Source organism: Hippoglossus stenolepis, chromosome 4 (assembly GCF_022539355.2).
Source record: "Hippoglossus stenolepis isolate QCI-W04-F060 chromosome 4, HSTE1.2, whole genome shotgun sequence".
NCBI lineage: Eukaryota > Metazoa > Chordata > Actinopteri > Pleuronectiformes > Pleuronectidae > Hippoglossus > Hippoglossus stenolepis.
This window is the reverse complement of record NC_061486.1, coordinates 18,836,354-18,855,959: the sequence shown is the minus strand read 5'-3', so window position 1 is coordinate 18,855,959 and position 19,606 is coordinate 18,836,354. Positions and strand designations below refer to the sequence as shown.

Genomic DNA, 19,606 nt, shown 5'->3' with positions numbered 1-19,606 from the left:
CATCAGAACTCCCTAGAAAATATGTTTCATTAAGCAGAGCACTTATGGTAATACACCCAAAGCAACCAGGTCTTTAACACCAACATTTGTGAAACAGAACAATCAAGAGAAAGACGCTATTAGAAAGGCAAAAAGTGAAAAACTACAAGTAAAGTAACAAGTAAAAATTGTACTTTATACCAGTCAGGTACATGTAGACACGGTTTCCATTAATTTTCCTTCCCAAGTTAAATCTAATATGAACTGTCTGAGCATTTCAAAATAGTCATTCAGAACAAGACAATTTTTAATAAATGTGGTGATATGAGAAGAAACATGCAGATATATTTAAAAAAATTAGAAATTAGTGCTCAGGATTGTGAGACATGTGCATGTGACATTATCATGTGTTCATACTGTGCCATGAACCCAGTGAAAATTAATCATCCCCTCTCATTCACAGACACAACACCAGAGCGTATAAATGTGTAGATGACATCTTTGACAGAAAAATATGAAGGTGCTGGCTGATTCTGCAGCTACATGTAGGTTTGTCTAAATGACAAAGGCATTTCTCACCTATACGTGAGTCCCATAATAGTGGCTGCTGACTATCTTGAGTATTGAAAAGAATGTCTCGAAAGAAATGGAGACTGATATGAGAACAAATGTTCAAGATGTTGAGAGTGCTGTTGAAGAGTATGAACACAACAGATGAGTGAATGATGAATGGTGAAACCTGGCCCCTAAAGCTGAAGTAGGGATGTTTGAGTGTGTTCAGGAACTGATGACAAGAGAACCTGTTGTCAGGCTAACGCTGTAACAGAAGTTGGAGCCAGCTTTATCAGACAGCTTTAAGTAGAACTACAGCCTTCGACCTCAATTGCATCGACTGGACACAAGTGGATATGGTAAAATTTGAATCTTTTAAATGCTGGAATCATTATAGTGGATGTGGGGTCTATGGTGTCAAAGCCCCGTTTCCCTATGTGGATGCTCGACTGAAACAGATCAAAAGCAGTCAGAAACCCTTTGGAGGATTGTCATTATAAGCTGTTGGAGATTTTTAATCAACTGCCACCAGTGAAACAGTCTAAATCACTCTGTGTGCATGACTCAGCAGAGATTGAAAGGAATGTTTTAAGATAATCACTCTGACTGAGATAATGTGTCAGCCTTTGTAGAGATGCTGAACAGGATCCGTGTGACCGGCAGAGCTTTGCTGCTCCTGAACTAATAAAGAAGGATGCCCAAACTCAGCAACATCGATTGAACTTTGATCTTGCATTACCATAATTGATGCTGATGACTATAAAAAAGAAAATCGGAAATCCAAGGTAAAACCATAACCTCTTCTTCATATCAAACTAGAGTAAAGTTAGAACATGCATACTTCCACCAAGGATAATGCTCTATCATAATGTTAAAGAAACTGAAAAATATTTGCTAGATCGTCTGTTTTATCTGATTCTGCTCCAAGATTTCATGGGTTCTTCTTTGGGTCATGCCCAAACCATCCACAAAATTTTGTGGAAATCGGTTGAATTTTTCTTGCATAATCTTACAAGTAAACAAACAAGCGGCAATGAAAACAAAACCCTCTTTCTGTCTGTACGTGAAAAGCATATCTCACGAACCATTCATCTTATTGGCTTCACACTAGTAAATCCATTGCATATTGCCAGAGAATGAGCAGTTCCGAGGTTGGTTTGATTTGGACATGCAGTACTTTCAATATTAATACAATTTGAATGAATAGGCAACCCGTGCTCTGTAGCAGTCCCTGGGGGTGGGGCAGTGTGACTTGAGTCTGCGGACTGAGTTGAAACTTCTCTTGGGTCCTCTGACAAAATCAGAGCCTTTATTTTGAAAAGTTGTGAACTCCGGTCTGAATTGATTGATATAGCTGACATTAATATATGAAAAAATAACACAACAGTTCAGTAAATCATTCAAACTTCTATACAAGCCACATATGTTTCTTACGCCTTAGTATTCGCAGAGGAACATGCGGGGTAAAAAAGCTCTGCATACAACCTCCAGCGCACAAACAATAAAAAGTGACAGTATATTGTACAACTGTTGAGGAGAACTCACTTATGACAAGGAATATGAGTAGCACCAGAGCATCAACACAGGTTAAGAAAACAGACACGTTGAAGAACAGGCACTGCACTAGTTAAGTTAATTAAGGCTCTACTTTAAAAGAACATAAACCTTCATTAATTTGTTTATCAACCTATTCCAGGTCAAAATGGCTGCTGAAAAAATGTCTATTTGTTTATTTTGCACAACATTAACTTAATTTGCTACATTATTACTCGTTTAAATTATAGCAAAAAATCCAAAGGGCTTTCTCAAACTGTTTCAATGTCTAAAACCCATTATTGTTGCATTATTGAACAAAGACAGAGAAAACACACAATATGTGTCAGGTAAACAAAAACAACACTTTTCCCCTTTTCAGTGTAAAATGTGTTTTTCCGCATCGACTGCACAATGACGTCAGTGCGTCAGCGCCTGTGGATGTGTGCGTCGGGACGGGGGCACGGAGTCGCTGGAGGGTCGAGAAAGATGGGGATTGAATAGAAGCTGTTCGGCTGGTAGCAGGGACTCGGCGACGGTGCGAACGTTTGTATCGTCATTTACAGGCGAATGTTGTGTGAGGACCCGTGGAGGAAGTGCTTCCGTCGCAGCGAGGCAGCTAATGTAGGCAGAGCTGGGGACGGCTGGAGCTGCTGGGGGTTTTTTGGAGAGGGAAAACAACATGGCTGCGGTGGAGCTCGAATGGATCCCAGAGACACTGTACAACACGGCTATCTCGGCTGTGGTGGACAACTACAGCCGATCGAGAAGGGACATACGGTCACTGCCAGAAAACATACAGTTCGATGTCTATTATAAGGTGAGACCCGCTGCTGCACAGGCTCGAGGTGTGTCAGCCCCCAGACTGTCGTTAATCAGCTGCTAGCTTTAAAGGTTAGCTCAGTATGCGTTAGCTCGTGAAGATGAGAAACTGCTTTCTGCGGCTGAGCTGACTAACGCTTACAGTTCGATCACCATGCCTATGTTTTCTTTCCAAGTCGTGGTAGCTAGCTAGCATGTGTATCTGTATGGTGAACGTCCGTTAAACGTGGATCCCTCAGTGGCATCGATCCTGTAGCTAATTACACCAGAGACTAAATGAATAGTGTCCGTGTTGTCACATGTAAACTGTTTTTGACTTTATTTCAAGGAGCCGTTCTCATGGCAAATATACTTGTTGTAACATGTCTGAGCTTCTACTTAGCTTGCACTGAATTTCCCTCAGACAACAAGTTTAAATATTAATATATTACGAAACATCAACCTGAACATTATATTCTGTTAGTTCTCATGATATTTCATTAGGCCAACTGTCACATTAAAACAAGACAAGTGTAAACAGTGGTGCCTTTGAGCCCTGAGCCGGGCCTCGGCCAGGACTTGAGAAATACTGAGAGTACTGAGGAGTACAGTTTGCTTTCCAGGTGTCAGCCACAGGAAGTCTATAGCTGGCAACTTAAGGTCATACACCTCAATCAGACATAGCCCATTCACACAGGCAGTGAAAATGCTCATGTATGATTTATACTATATACATATATGGGTGTGTGGTGTGTGTGTTTGTGTGAGGGCTTTACAAAATAATGCATAGTAATTTACAATATTTTCATGTATATATTTAAGTCTATTTACTTTTTTTACAGTAAAAAAATAGATAGACTTGACATTTAAAGTGTGGTACAACAAAGGGTTGAATATTAGGCCAATCTAGGTCCCATCCAGACTTCATAGGTTTAGAGTTTTTCTGTCTTTCCTCTCCTGCTCTCCTTGCCTCCTCTCTGTCCCTCTATGAGCTCTGTCTTCCATCTCTAATCGAATATCCCTGTGTGTCTATAGAGGTAAACAAAGACTTGACAATTATATTAATAAAAGATGGCTAGTTATTTTTTGGTATCACCCATCTCCAGTGCTTCATTCACTGACGTAACAGCCCAAATACGCCTGTGTATGTTGCTCAGTCTAGCATAGTGGGTTTGACGTGGGAATGAGTCTCCCCTGATGTGTGATAGAAGAACCATTATGTTCTCACAGTATTTCCATTAGCAGTAGTCACATTACTTAAGTCGGTAATAAAATGTGTAGTTAAGCTCATGTTATAGTATGGTAGTTACTAAAAGGGAAGAGAGCTGGGATACAAGCTAAGCTAACCCAGCTCTGACCTAAGGGAGCGAGGTGCGTTGTCCCCTCTCTCCTAAATAGATGACAACCCACGCAGGTCACCAAGATGTTGGATTCAATTAACGATTAGTTGCGTTGTTTTAAATATTACCTGTGTAAACTCTGAGAAGATACTGGCATTGCACTGTCACATACTCTACTACAGGTTATGCTTACTACTATTTGGTTTGATTGTACTGATTTAGGTGGGGCATGTACAGAAAGTCATCATAATGAATTGCTGTAATTCTTGGAGTGTTAAATGAGGTGTATGATTTATGAAACCCTTTGATATATATCGGTGGGGGATTACCGCCATAAGTTACTCTCTGGTTATCACTTTTCACGAAGACATGAAACTACAACTGTAGCACCATATGTGTCACACACACACAGTTACTCACATTCATTACAAAAATTGTATACATTATGTCAATGTTAATGTCAACTTTATTTATATAGCACACTTAAAACAACTTGGTTGACCAAAGTGCTTTACTAAGTAAAAGGTATAAACTATAACATATAGCATTACCCGTTTCATTTTATATTCCTGATTTCTCATTCTCACCTTCCTTTTCTCACTTTGTGAAGCTGTTGTGCTTGCTCTCACTCTCTCTGTCCCTATTTATCTTGTTAGTCTGTTTTCAAACTAGCTGACTTAACAGAATAACCATGTATGATAGGAACTGTTGAATAACCAGGTATATTCCCACATGTACTGTACCCTGATTAATGGGAAGATCATGAAACCAGATTCAATAATGTGTGCTGATGCATAGATATTAATGATCAAGGTAAATTTGATTTGAACCCACTTTTTTGGCCAGCTTTGCCTTTAATCAGTATTATGAATTTTGTAAGACTAAGTCAAGACGTTAAAAACCAACAACATTCAATTTGGCCATCAATTTTTTAATTAAAACTGCTTCCAAATGAGATTCTTGAGGAGTTTTTCTTTTTCGTAAAGTAAAGGGGCAAAAAAAGTCTGTACAACAGAAAGTACTACTATCAGCTGGTTCACCGTCATGGTTACACTAATAAAACTAAAATAAGTGGTTGCTGACACCACAATAGTAATGTCTTTCTGAACCTCTCCTCAGGTCAGTAGTTAGCAGTGACAGTGAAGGTGCTTTAAGCTAAATGCTAACATCAGCATGCTAACTTGCTCACAATTCTAACATGCTAATATTTACCTATCTTAGTTTGGCATGTTAGCATGCTGATGTGAGTAATAAACACAATCCAGCTGAGACTGATATAAATGTCATTATCTTTACAGGCATTAGGTAACACCCCAAACTATGTGGGCTAATCATCTGCAACTACTGACTTCATGTACATAATCAAGTACATTTTCCTTCAACTGTTCTTTGAGTTTTCATTTTAGCACTACACTAAAAATAAATAGTTTGCTGTTTCCACCAACCCTTACCACATCTCTGATAAATGAGCTGCTCATCAGCCAGTGTGACTGGAGTTTAAAGCCCTGGGTTCCAAAGTAACGTGGAACTTTAAACTGGCACAAACAAAATAAAAACATGTCACTAGTCAACTATTCATCTGTGGCTTGGATAACAGGATCCAGTCTCTCAGAGAAATAAACATCCCTCTGATATTAAGGGAGACTCGACCCAATAACTGCAGTTGAGAGACACAGCTGAGACTGGTATTGTCCCCAGAGACCCCACCACAGAAAGCCATTGAATATAACAACTTCCAGCTCAGTGCATTTTGATGACAGGCTAGACATCAGCAATTTATTTTGTTTGAACTCCTGAACAGCACACAGCATTTTCTAAAGTTAAACTTAAAACACACCCATAATAGAAAGTAGGATGAAAAAGTAACACCTTAGCATTATTAATCAGATTAGTTATTACCAATAGATTCAACGTTGTGTTATAATGGAAGAGATGACATCTGGATCATTGTCAGTGACACTCATGCTAACCTTTACCTCCATCTCTTTGTGTTGCAGCTTTATCAGCAGGGCCGACTCTGCCAGCTCGGAGGAGAGTTCTGTGAGCTGGAGGTGTTTGCTAAAGTTCTGCGGGCCTCAGACAAAAGGTAAAAACGCAATGGGACTAAGCTGTGCCTGAAACCTTTTACCTTTCACAAGGACCCATCTTTTTATTCCATTAAACAGACAAAACTACATTAACTGAATAGTGGATATTGTTAGAAATCATTTACCTAATGTATAAACCATGGCTTCTCCTCAGCTATTGTCCTCTTAAAAAAGGGGGCAAAGGTCTGTGAAAGCAAACAATTGTGACCTTGATGTGAGACATGAAAGCCCTGTACAATGTGATGGAGGCCTAAGGTGAAGGTAAATTATTGATGTTCTTATAATGTTATGTGTGCTGTGGGTTGTTCCAAACTGCATCGACAGGCTTGATGTAAATGCAGCCTACGACTGCAGGCTGAACAGCTGTAGTCATCAGCATTGTAATTCATTGATTGGCCAGACGTTCAGACTGTCAAGATTACTGATAGCCACTGACTTGTAGTTTTCCCAAAACTGACATGGTCTATGTCTTTTTCCTCTTTACTGCAGACACCTCCTGCACCACTGTTTCCAGGCCCTAATGGACCATGGTGTGAAAGTTGCCTCAGTTCTGGCCAACTCCTTCAGCCGCCGCTGCTCCTACATCGCAGAGTCTGATGCCCACGTCAAAGAGAAGGCCATCCAGTTTGGCTTTGTGCTGGGTAAATATTGGGGAAGGGTAGAGAGGGTTTCACACAGAAAATTGAAGATAGAGACAGAGATACAGGGACCCAATAGCAGTTTTCAGACATGACCTGAGGGTAAAGTCCGGAGAATTGGATCCAGAGTTCACTCGCAGTTTGCTTTTCACACATGCACAATAGCATCAAATCCTCTGTATTAATCATGCGAGAGGTGGAGCTGCAGGCAGAGGCAGGAATTGACGTATTTATTCCGCTGCATATATCACGTGATTTTCTTGACAATACACAGACACGGGTGTCGGCTCTTTTCGCCAGAAACTCTCTTGACATCTTAGTCTGTCTCTTCCATGTATGGGTCACTGCCTTCTCACGAGAGATATTTGTTTTCTTTTCTTTTTTTTCTTTTTGCGTCTGTCGCATGTTAGAAGCGCCACCACCCACCCTCTTGCTCGTGGTGAATACCCCGCTGTGTTCTAGCATTGAATTCTTCTGACTTTATACAGACTTTATACTAGGGGGCCAAGCGGAGAAAGTCTTTTCCGGAGCCTCTTTGGGTTGATGATGCTTCTAATACGCAACAGACACAAAAAGGAAAAAACATCTCCCACTGAAAAAGCAGTGACACACAGTGTCTATGTGTTAAGAAAATCACATGATCTATGCAGTGGTATTAATACGTCACTTCCTGCCTCTGCCTTCTGCACCCGACTGCTCCATGTCTTGTCTGAATAATGCAGAGGATTTGTTGCTGTTGGGAAAGCGTCTGTGCAGAGAACCTCTTGCTGCGTTGTGCATTTGTGAAAGGCAAACTGTGGGTAAACTCCCTAGCCAATTATTCAGATTCTACCCACAGGTCATATCTGAAAACGTGGCATACAACCATTACCTCTAAGGCAGTTAAACAATAGATGAGCTCCACCGCTACACCCACAATATGAACAGCATTGTTCAGTTTGGTAGAAAGCCTTGAAATGCTAGTAACTAGCCAATCCAGTAGCCAATAATGAGGGTTGCTAGCCTTGGTGTGCTAGTTATCGGTCAGGGAAGCTTATGAGCAGTCAGACTAGTAGCCACTGTACTGGTGAAGCTAGGTTAGATTCCTGGGTTACTACTTAGGTCAAATTAATAGTTTGCTTTTTATTTCCGACCACAGGCCCTTCATTTAGCAGCTCCTGCTTTTCATTGGCGAGATCAATAGCTGGCTTCAGCAGGGATAAAGCCTCTGCTTACTTCTCAGGAGGCTTAATTTTGTAACCTACACTGGGCCATAGGGTCTGACTGGGCCAATCAAGGACACGCACAGAGTTGTCCTTAAGCCACTCCTGTGTTTTCTTGTTTTTGTGTTAAGGGTTGTTGTCCTGTTGGAAGTTGAACCTGTGGCTCAGTCTGAGGTCTTCACTATACAATATCTCTGTACTTTACTCTGTTCCGTTTTACCTCAATCCATTAGATACAGAAATCAAATTTTCTGCTGCTGAAAAACATGCACAGCATGAAGCGGCAGACACCACGCTTCACTTCTGGGATGGGCAGGTGATGAGGTGCCTGGTTTCTTCCAGATACAATAATATAATTGGGGCCATACAGTGCAGTCTTGGTTTCATCAGACCAGAGAATCTAGTTTCTCACAGTCTGAGTCCTTTAAGTGCTTTCATGTGTCTCTCAATGAGATGAGGCTTCTGTCTAAGCACTCTGACATGAAGCACATATCACTAGAGTGCTGAAGTGACAGTTAAAGTTTCTTCCATTGCCACACAGGATCTCTGGAGCTCAGCGTGACCATTAGGTTTTTGGTCACCTCTGTTGTCCAGGGATTTCTCAGTTTGACCTGGCATCAACACTATGAAGAGTTCTGGTTGTTACAAACTTCTTTCATGCAAGAATCATGGAGGGCCCTGGGAACATTTAATGCAGCAGAAATATTTTTGTAGCCTTCCTCAGTAACATCAGCTCAATTTCATTTGTCAGAGAAAGGTGTCTTAATACTTAATTGATATGGGTTTAAAATAAAATAAAGCATTTTTAGCATTAGGCTGTAAAAAAACTGAATGGGCCTAAATAATTGGTAAATGCTTTGAACGTTTTCTCAAACCACTCACAATTTGACCAGTTACCATAGGTGACGCTGAAGTAATCGGATGCTCTTTGATTCCAGGTGGATTCTTGTCTGATGCGGGTTGGTATGGAGATGCAGAGAAAGTATTTCTTTCGTGCCTGCAGCTGTGTACGCTGCACAGTGAGGTCCTCCATTGCTACCGGGCTGTAGAATGCTGCGTCAGGTCAGTCACAAAAAAGCTGTGGACATTCATTGTGTGGTTATACTTACCAATAACTTAATTTAAAGACCCTTAGAATGTGTAAATTGCTTGATTTAAAATCTCCAAACTTAGTTTTAGTCTTTTTTCTGTTTTGGGACAAAGCATCTATGTGGGGCTCTCTCAACCACTGAATCTGTACATACTACTTTGTCACTTTTTTTTTTCTTGTGAAGAAAGTCAAGGAAGAAAACTATGGCTTCTATAGTTTTTGTGTTTCGACTGATACACCTCTACAAAAAATGCAGTAGTAACCCACACAGAGCATCTCTGAACAAGTGGTTCAGCTTCACTTAGTGACTTAATGACAGATCAGTAATTATATTTAAATATTAATAAGTAATATTCAAGTGGATAAACATATTGTGAATCGGATCAGAGTTATAGTTGCATCAGATCAAAAAAAAAAGTAAAGTCAGTAAAAACATAGGCTGGACACACCTAAGATTGTTACTTAGTTTTATGCTCTTATTTACACAGGCTGCTTCATGTCCGCAATGGTAATTGTAAGTACCATCTGGGGGAGGAGACCTTCAAGCTCGCTCAGTCTTACATGGACAAACTAGCCAAACATGGCCATCAGGCCAATAAGGCTGCGCTGTATGGCGAGCTTTGTGCCTTGCTCTTCGCCAAAAGCCACTATGATGAGGTATGTACCTTTAACTCTCTGTGACTGAAAAATGTGTAGTGAATGTCTTTTACCGTGTGGTGGTGGTGTTGAGAAATATGTAACTCATCTTTTTGTCTGCACGTGTTTCCTTGTGTCTCAGGCATACAGGTGGTGTATAGAGGCTATGAAGGAAATAACTCCAGGGCTGCCTGTCAAAGTAGTGGTTGATGTCCTCCGGCAAGCCTCCAAGGTAGCATTTAGAGTGGTAGATTTTCATTTATTTCTATTGAAAAATGTTATGAAGTCACTGCTGGGGTTACAGTGTCTGCACAGAATGTGTCTACACTACTACACATCAGCATCAAAAGGAAACCCTTTGAGCTCCAGTCCGTGTGAAGTTTGACCTTGTGTTTCTGCTGCAGGCCTGCGTGGTGAAGAGAGAGTTCAGAAAAGCAGAGCAGCTGATCAAACATGCAGTGTTTCTAGCAAGGTAACCTGCTGTGTCTTTATAAGTCTCAGCAATATTCTTCTTCTCGTGTATATCAAGGATTCTGAATGTGTGGTGTCTTACAGAGAACATTTTGGACACAAGCATCCCAAGTACTCGGACACGCTGCTAGATTATGGATTTTACCTTTTAAATGTTGACAACATATGTCAATCAGTGGCTATTTACCAGGTAAGGAGAATTATTGCCAAAATAATTGTATACATTTTAAAAATATTTTTGATTTATGTATATCTGATCTAAAGTTTCTTCTCTCTGTAAAAATTCCAGACGGCACTGGACATCCGGCAGTCTGTGTTTGGGGGGAAGAACATCCACGTTGCCACAGCCCATGAAGATCTGGCTTACTCATCATATGTGCACCAGTACAGCTCTGGGAAATTTGACAATGCTCTGTGAGTACAATGAATCTCTCAAGCTTGGTACAGCTCCTAGACCAGCCAGCTAATTACATTAGACATGAGCACCCTTGTAGATGAAGCACATGATAATGACTCACACTGTGATGGTGTGTTCTGTTACTCACTGTACTGGTGTTAATGTAATATGGCTGTAGGCTTCGGGTGTGTGCCATTACATATATTTAAAGGCACTGATCATTTTAGACAATGAGGTAGATTTGGTGATATGGCAAAGAGCCGAGCAGGAAATGTTGTCACTTTTTCCAAATCATTCAGTTATATTAATTTCTCTACAGAAAGGGCCTCATTAAAAAATTTGAAAACACTCCGACCTCCGACACAGAGAACACTTTACTTTTGCAGAAGTGTTCTTCCTGAATAGAATACAGTTTTTAGCCTAGCTTGAGTTGCGTACCAAATTTGTGAAAGCTGCTGTGTTTGTTTCTCAGATTCCATGCAGAACGTGCCATAGACATCATAACTCACATTCTGCCTGAGGACCATCTGTTGCTGGCCTCCTCCAAAAGAGTTAAAGGTAAGAAGATGATTGGCCACTGCCCACCATGTGGAGGGCACAGTGGAGAAGTATCAGACAGGTTCTGTGGCCAAGCAGACTGCATTTAGCTACACACTAATACGTTTTCAGCTCTGTCCAGACGAGCGCTTTAGCTCCATCTCAGATGTAATCTTGGTTAATAAACACAATTCCAATGCATATCAAGTTCACTGGGCATGTGTGTGTCCACTGCAATTGATTTCTCGAATAATAGCTCAGCTCATGCACGTGTTGGTTGTAAGCGGTGTGTGGAAGAATTAAAATCCAACATGTGACAGACGCAAAAATGAAAAAAATTAAATAGAGAAAAAGTGGTGACATACACGTGGAAGACACTGACGAAGATGTCAAAGGAGTTTGTGGTGATAAGAGAAGACACCGGTGTCGGGTGCTGTAAACAAAATCACGTGATCTCCTAGGCAGAGTAAATATGTCACTTCCTGCCTCTGTCTGCTGCACGCGGCTGCTCCACCTCTCGCCTGAATAACACAGAGGATTTGTTGCTGTTGTGCTTTGCAGAGAAGCCTCAGCGGTGTTCATGTTTGAAAGGCAGACTCTGGGTAAGATCCGTAGCCAATTCTCTGGATTTTACCCAGAGATCATGTCTGAAAACGGCTTTTGTCAATATGTGGTTTGCATATCTCAAGAAACGTTAGATTTGTCCAGCAGCTGCTTTTTACTTGCCATGGCTGAATTACTGCTAATTGCACCAATATTTGCCCCTCATTCTTTGCATCTGCCAGCCCTGATACTGGAGGAAATTGCCATCGACTGCCACAATAAAGAGACAGAAGAGCGCCTCCTGCAGGAGGCTCACGATCTGCACCTCTCATCACTTCAACTGGCCAAGAAGGCCTTCGGCGAGTTCAACGTCCAGACGGCCAAACACTACGGCAATTTAGGACGACTCTACCAGTCCATGAGGAAGTTCAAGGTTTGTGTGTGTTTTGAAGATGTATAAAGATGGTTTGCTAAACTAGTTTTAAATATTAACTTGACCCACACTGATACATTTATTTCATGCCCTGACTATTTTAAGTACAGTGTAAAAAATTTGGTCACCAAACAATGATCTGATCGCAGTATGACATCATTCATGATGCAGCTGCATCCCTTTAGATTAATCCTAACATTCAACATTCAATTTAAACATCCCACTCGTCTTTGTGATCACATGTGATCTTATTCTTGGTCCTTACTCAGAGCCATAAATATAGAGATATTCTTTTGCTACAAGAATCTGAAAAAAATATATATATATATAAAATGTATATGTGTCACACATATGTCTCTGTGTATTTTCATCATAGATATCTACAATTATTATATTATATTATTATAATCTTTAATTCCAGATTCAGATATCAACAATTTAATCCTGACTAGTCATAATTCACGTTCTTGATATCTACAACTTCACACTGACTAGATCAAACTTAATTTAAGGTAGGTGAATTTAAGCCTGAACTTGGATTATGACTCGACAGAATTCAATTATAAGTATCTGAAACAAGAATTATCATAATTAAGTGGCAGATGCCTGTATTACATATATAAACAGCATTGTACAAGACAATAATAAACTGCTGGAAAAGTGTCTTTTATCGGATTAATCAAAAAAGAAATTATCGAAACATTAATCGATTATCAAAATAATCATTATTTGCAGCCCTACTGCAATCCTTTTCTGATGTATTAATACAGTAGTCATTTTATAAAAAGACTCTTGACGAGCTTTAAACCATGCACCACTAATGAAAATTTGGAAATAATTTGTTATAGTGTTGGGACCTTACAATCATTATAACCAGGCTACTCATAATCCTGGTAAAGCACTTACTTTAACCTCACGACACATCCATACTTCAACCTAAAATAACATTACTGTGTCAACAGAGCCAGTGACTATGGAACACGATCAGTTGTGTTGCACAACAGACAACACTATTTCATCTTTTCTCTTTGTGTGGATATTTTTATTTGGCTGCTTTATCCATACCTCCACTTGTTGTGTGTCTGTGCCTGGTCCTACGGATGACCATTTCACCAGGAGGCAGAGGAGATGCACATAAAAGCCATCCAGATCAAGGAGCAGCTCCTGGGCCACGAGGACTACGAGGTGGCTCTGTCTGTTGGTCACCTGGCATCTCTCTACAACTACGACATGAACCAGTATGAAGACGCAGAGAGGCTCTACCTGCGCTCCATCGCTATTGGTCAGTTACTTTTTTTTCACAAGGAAACAGATACCGCTTTAGTCACTTAATGGGAAATGTGGAGATTTTAAGCCATGCCAGGACCCAGTGCTGTGAAAAAGATAACTAATATCCTGATTAGCTTGTAAGTAGTATGAAATTATTCTTTTGATGTGTAAAAAAATCTTTGTCCTCACAGGTAAGAAACTGTTTGGAGAGGGTTACAGTGGGCTGGAGTACGACTACCGAGGCCTGATCAAACTCTACAACTCAGTGGGAAATTACGAGAAGGTGTTTGAATACCACAACGTGCTGTCCAACTGGAATCGGCTTAGGGACAGGCAGTTTGCTGTGGCGGACGCTCTGGAGGACGTCAACACTACACCCCAGCAGACCCAGGAGGTGGTGCAAGCTTTCTTATTGGCTCAGAGCTTAGGCCCCACCCGCCCCTGTCTCGGCTGATTTTATGAGTGATGAGAGGAAAAACAGACACGTGGGGATTAGCCTGGTGAAGATGCGAAATGAGCCCAAATGTGTTGCTTCAGTGGCACACAAATAATTAGTAATACACAGTAAATCAAACCATCACTGGCAAATGAGTTGGCTGGTGTGGTGAACTGTAAGCTGCCAGTGTGTACACACACACACACACACACACACACACACGTACACACACACGGAATAAAAAAAGTAGAGATAACACCATTGTCAAACCTCATTGACACCCACACAAACCACCAGGATGCAACTTCAAACAGGATGCAGCTTCACCTCACAGATAATACTGTTCCATTTCTCCAAGAGAAAGAGAACCCATGACTGAGGGGGAGGGGGGTTAAAAAAAAAAGACCTCAAACATCCTGAGAGGATGACTAATGACCCCTTCTCCTCACTAGTCTTGCTTGCCTTTTTCTTTTCAGTTTGGAATCTGAGGACATTTTTGCTTTTGTATTTGAGCCAGAGTAGCTCTTAATGCCATGACACTCATTGCAGAACAAAACCATGTTCTCCAGGATTGTGTATGTTACAGAGCATCTGGACCCCACATGAGAAATGTGTTTCAGCCCACATCCATCAGCATCATAACTCATCGGATCACAGATGGAAGTTGTCAAATATTTGACACTTGTACAGTGTAATGATACTGCAGATTGTACCCTTATATTTCAGTTGAAGGCTTCTTTGTTATTTCTTTTGCAAGGAAATGAAAGTGGACCTTGTTATGAACTGCTTGGTGGAGATTAAACAGTGGAATGTGTTGAACCAGTGGGTAAATTGTTACACACATAACAGGCTTCACAGGTTTGTTTTCAATTTATTTTATCTGTTTTTTCCAGCTTAGTCCTGACATAGCATCATTAAAATGCCAATAACTTATATGCAGAAGTGTGTTTATGTAGCCCTTTGTTTATGCTTTCCCTACTGAGTAAACAAGTCAACACTATTTCTTTAAAAACAAGGGACATGACTCGGAGTGAAAAGAGGATGATGCTACATGTACAGAGGTTAAAAGCCTCCCTTTCTTTGTTCATGTGAAGGTGTGGCTTTGTGTGTGTGTCTGTGTGCGTGTGTCAGTATTCACAGATAGAACTCTGGGTGCCCAAGTGCTCCACTGGTGACTACCAGCCTTACACCAGCTTGCAGTTATGTCTGTAAACGGACCCATACTTCTAAGTGCTAAATAAACTTATACCCTTAAGGGCACTACAATGGGTACAATAATATGGTGTGTATGTGAGTGTATGTGTACCTGTGCATCTGGCCTTTCCTTTCCTCTCCACTCCAATATCCCATAAATGCAAGGTACCATGTATATGTGTTTTTTACTGGACTTTTTATTTTTGCCTCCATCAGTCAAAGTGTTTACGACCAAAATCGCATCTTTTGTTTCCTCTCACAGATGAACTGTCTCGACGCATCTCTTAAAACTGTGACGCTGACCTACTCATCAGTAAAAATCATCTTTCCCACCAATCTGATACTTCATTGATGTCGCTGCTTAGCTGCTGGTCCACTTCATATTTAAAAGGATCGGTTCACTCAAATTTAATTTAATTTAAAAAGAGGATTTGTCTCACTTACCAGTAGCACAGCTGTTCCCGAACTTTCACCAGATTTATATGGCTGAACAACGTTGAATCGGCTGACACATAGCATAAACAAAATCTGCAATATTAAACCATAAAACAGGATCCATTGGTTATTCATATAGTTAATGTAGAATTTCACTTACACTACACATATTACACATGAATTTATCTCAAGCATTTCTCCTGTAGATTCGATTTCAACAGTCCAGCTCCGTCTGTTACTCTTTCATACTGTCAGAGATGATCATAGCTGGGTAACTCAAACCAAAACAATTCAAGGTAAAATCCTACTTTAATTTAAAGTGACCCATTACAATGAACGGTAAAATGAATGTAACTCTAGTCACAAATACAGTAAATGTGTAAAGAGATAACTGATGAGATTTTGCTCTGAACCGTTGCGTCCTGATGGAATGTGTGAGTCCAGCTGGAAAACAGATTTTGGCATTAATATCTGCAACATTACTGAAATGTGATGCCTTCACGTACCCCACTGTTTTTTTAATGACTGAAGAAATGAAGCTTTGTCTTGATGTTGCTTCAGTGCTGTGGGACATCTCCCTCTCGAGCAGTGATGCGAGTCAGTGGGTCCAGCTGAGGAGGTCCAGCCTTAGTCCCCTTAAAGGACGCTCCGCTCCACTCATGGTGCTTCTACAGGCACGGCCCCTCCCCAATACACCCCCCCAGTGACAGAACGTTTGCACAGTGTATGTAAACCTGAGGTCGTTATCAAATCAAGTTCACTAGTCACCCTCCCTCCTTCCTTTCTTCACCCGTTCATCCTCTCTCCCTTCATCCCTTTCCCTCCTTCCTACCCTCATCTCCCGCCTTCCCTCCTCTCCCTCATCACTTTATCCTCTTTCCTCCACCTTCATCCCAAACCTCACCCCTTCAGCATCTTCTCCCTCCTTCCCTCTCACCCTCATCATCCTCTTCTCCCTCCTTCCCTCACCCCTACCCGCATCCATTCATCCTCTTCTCCCTCCTTCCCCATCCCTTTATCCTTCTTCCCCTAATCCCTGCCCTCATCAATTCATACCCTTCTCCCTCCTACCCTCATCCCTTCATCCTCCTTCCCTACCCTCATCCATTCATCCTCTTCCCTTTATCCTCTTATCCCCCCAACCTCATCCCTTCATCCTCTTCTCCCTCCTTCTCTCCTATCTACCCTCATCCCCTTCTCCCTCTTCTCCCTTCTTCCCCATCCCTTCATCCTCTTCTCCCTTCTTCCCTCGTCCCTACCCACATCTCTATCTTCCTCTCAATCCATCTCATCCCTTCTTCCTCTTCTCTGTCCTTTGCTCCTCCATATCCATATCCCTTCATCCCCTTCTCCCCCCTTCCCTCAGCCTCAGCCTATCAGTCTGCACCTCAACCTCCAATACATCATTTCAGTGAAACCTTTAAATGACACATTGTGGTAGCATTGTCTTGCAAGTAAGCAGTTGGGAGATTCAAGATTAGACCATTTGCAGATATGTGTGTTATTGTGGAGCGGGGCTTATTGCAATGGTCAATACATATCTTGTCCTTATGAAGAAAAATTGCAAAAATTAAATGGGGAAAATCTACCCTGAGATACTCGTGCATCGTTAAGATGTGTTCATTCGATCTGTCTCATCCTCTGCTACACTGACTGCGTTTAATCAAAGGTCATTTCTCTACTTGTTGAACTTCAGTCTGGTTTGTTAGGGCTGCTGTGTTTACCCCACTGGCAAGAGACTCCTGCTTCTTCTGTGGTGGAGAAAGATTTCTCTCTGTGCCACCTGCAAAAGTTCGACAAAGCTCCTGTTCCCACTGATTTTGACATGAAGTGTTTACTGTCCATACTGAACCTGAAGTGTCAGTATCTCACCATGATGTCACATTTTCTGTTTGGCCGACAGGAAAAAGAAAAGTACATTTAAGAAGATGGACTCAGACGTGTTTTAAAGCAGTGTTTAAATGTATTGAGTGTCTTTCCTTTAATATGACCTCGATAAATCAGCTGACTGGTGGAATGTAGGAGACAGGGTCTGACTCGACAACATAGAATTGTCATCAGTGTTATCTGAAAGGGAATGAAATAGTTGTAAGGGCTGGAGGAGGGGTGGCGGGTCAGGGTGGGGGCTGGCTGTGGACGTTGGACAAATGTTAAATAAAGCTGTGATCTCTCCTTTCAGTTCAGATGAGGTGACTGACACCAAATGTGATGAGGGAATGTTTCACTGTTGTCTTGTTACTGCTTCACTGTTAGCTGCAAAAACATTAAAACTTAAAGTGTATCCTTGATCACAAACACCACATGGATCTCTCTTGTATTCACACCTTTAACATCCCAGTGAAACGAAACATGCCCAGAAAAATGGCATTGACAGATTAACATTGATGTACATGTACTAGAAATTACACCATACACGGTCAGTACGGTACGAGTTTGAGTGTCACAGGGATTTTCCATATGGAGTTCTTCCTGTGTGGCTTCATTCCAGCTTCCTTCCTCAGTCCAAAGATAATGCAAGTTAATTGGAGACTCTGAATTGCTTGTACGTGTGAATATAAGTTTGAACGGCTGAGTTGTTTTTATATAAAAGCATTAGAACGACACTTACATCCAGTAAAATAATTGGTTCATGGGCACTGGACCGACAAAACATTTGCCAAAGATCCCATTAAAGGATTGATTTACCAGTGATGTATCAAGCACAAGGCTCTTCCTTAGACTTCTGATGAAGAGCAGAGTCACCATCTTTCATACCCACAATCCATTTTGAACAAATCATATATACACCACATATCAAAGCTAAAATAAATATACATGAAATAATTGTTTACAAAATAAACCCTGATGTATAAAATACATTTCACACCAATATTTGGTGTTCTATAACTAAATGATGCTAAATAGCTGTTATAAATACTAACTATTAGAGGTGCCTTATATGTTAAAATAGTGAGAGTCAGAGTAACACCGTAGATTCAGATGATGTGTACAGAAATATAAGAAGAAAATATATTATAAAGAAAACACAGGACAGAGTGGTTGTTTACATGTCAGCCCTGAGATGAACAGGTCACCTGGTCAGGGTGGATTTTCTGTGGTATACACAATGACAGTGTTCCCACAGGCCCTCAAGTTCTCGAAAATTTGATATTTTAGAAAAACATGAGGCCTTTAACATTTTTCAAAATAAAACCTATACATTTTTTTTAATTTTTTTTATTACCATTAGTTTATATGCTTTGTGCTGCTGTAGGCATACCTCCCACTGTCTAAGTTACACATTGTGTTGTTTTGCTGTGATGTGATGGCAACAGAACACAACATCACATAAGTCTTGACACTTTTAAATCTCTCTCTCATTTTAATTGTTGCCTGTTTGCTTGGATAAATAGTTCTCATTATGACACTTAAAGTAATTAACCTGGATCCATGACTCAGACTTGTGTCATTGAATCTGAGGTAATTAGGTCTGGAACGCCCTTAAAAAGTCATTGAGTGTGATGTGTAAGAAAGTGTGGGAACCCAGTGGTGATCTTACACTTTGCCAACTTCCTTGTATGCTGACCTGTTAAGAGTCTTGTTAATTTTTTACCTTGGACTGTTTTTCATGGCTTTCCCCTTTAGTACCAGTGAAAGGGATAGTTCACAGAAAAATGAAAATTCACTCATCTACTCACCACTATGCCGATGGAGGGGTGGGTGAAGTGTTTGAGTCCACAAAACACTTTTGGAGATTCAGGGGTCAACAGCATTTCAGCCGAATCCGATACAATTGAATTAACTTGTGACTCCTTCTTCAAAAATATATTTCAGGCAAAAAACTGTTACAACACTTCCAATGACTGTCTTTCAGCATTTTAGTACGAAGCACCGGCAATGTGAAGCATCACCTACCTGACATTATAGAGAAACAAGAAAGTCATAGTATCTCTATGCATTAATGCTCACAGTAACCTCACAGAGACAATTTCAGACTTACTACAAATGGGATTATTGTTAAAAAAGTAAAATAAAGCTCACTTACCACAGATTC

General features: G+C 40.8%; 1 protein-coding gene across 1 annotated transcript; it reads left to right on the top strand.

The window, feature by feature from the left end:
- Positions 1-2,491: 2,491 nt before the first annotated feature.
- Positions 2,492-17,873, top strand: appbp2 (amyloid beta precursor protein (cytoplasmic tail) binding protein 2). The gene is made up of 13 exons (XM_035154899.2): positions 2,492-2,884; positions 6,203-6,291; positions 6,782-6,933; positions 9,071-9,194; positions 9,711-9,879; positions 10,001-10,090; positions 10,263-10,330; positions 10,414-10,519; positions 10,619-10,743; positions 11,199-11,284; positions 12,049-12,239; positions 13,356-13,521; positions 13,700-17,873. The coding sequence occupies exons 1-13, from the start codon at positions 2,747-2,749 to the stop codon at positions 13,960-13,962; spliced, it is 1,767 nt and encodes a 588-aa protein (XP_035010790.1). The 5' UTR covers positions 2,492-2,746; the 3' UTR covers positions 13,963-17,873.
- The last annotated feature ends 1,733 nt before the right edge of the window (positions 17,874-19,606 follow it).

Bases quoted from the DNA above. Each gene is read 5' to 3' on its own strand.
- appbp2 (XM_035154899.2), top strand. From the start codon at position 2,747: ATGGCTGCGGTGGAGCTCGAATGGATCCCAGAGACACTGTACAACACG. The intron at 2,885-6,202 runs GTGAGACCCGCT...TTTGTGTTGCAG, and splicing joins AGTTCGATGTCTATTATAAG to CTTTATCAGCAGGGCCGACT. The intron at 9,195-9,710 runs GTCAGTCACAAA...TTATTTACACAG, and splicing joins GCTGTAGAATGCTGCGTCAG to GCTGCTTCATGTCCGCAATG.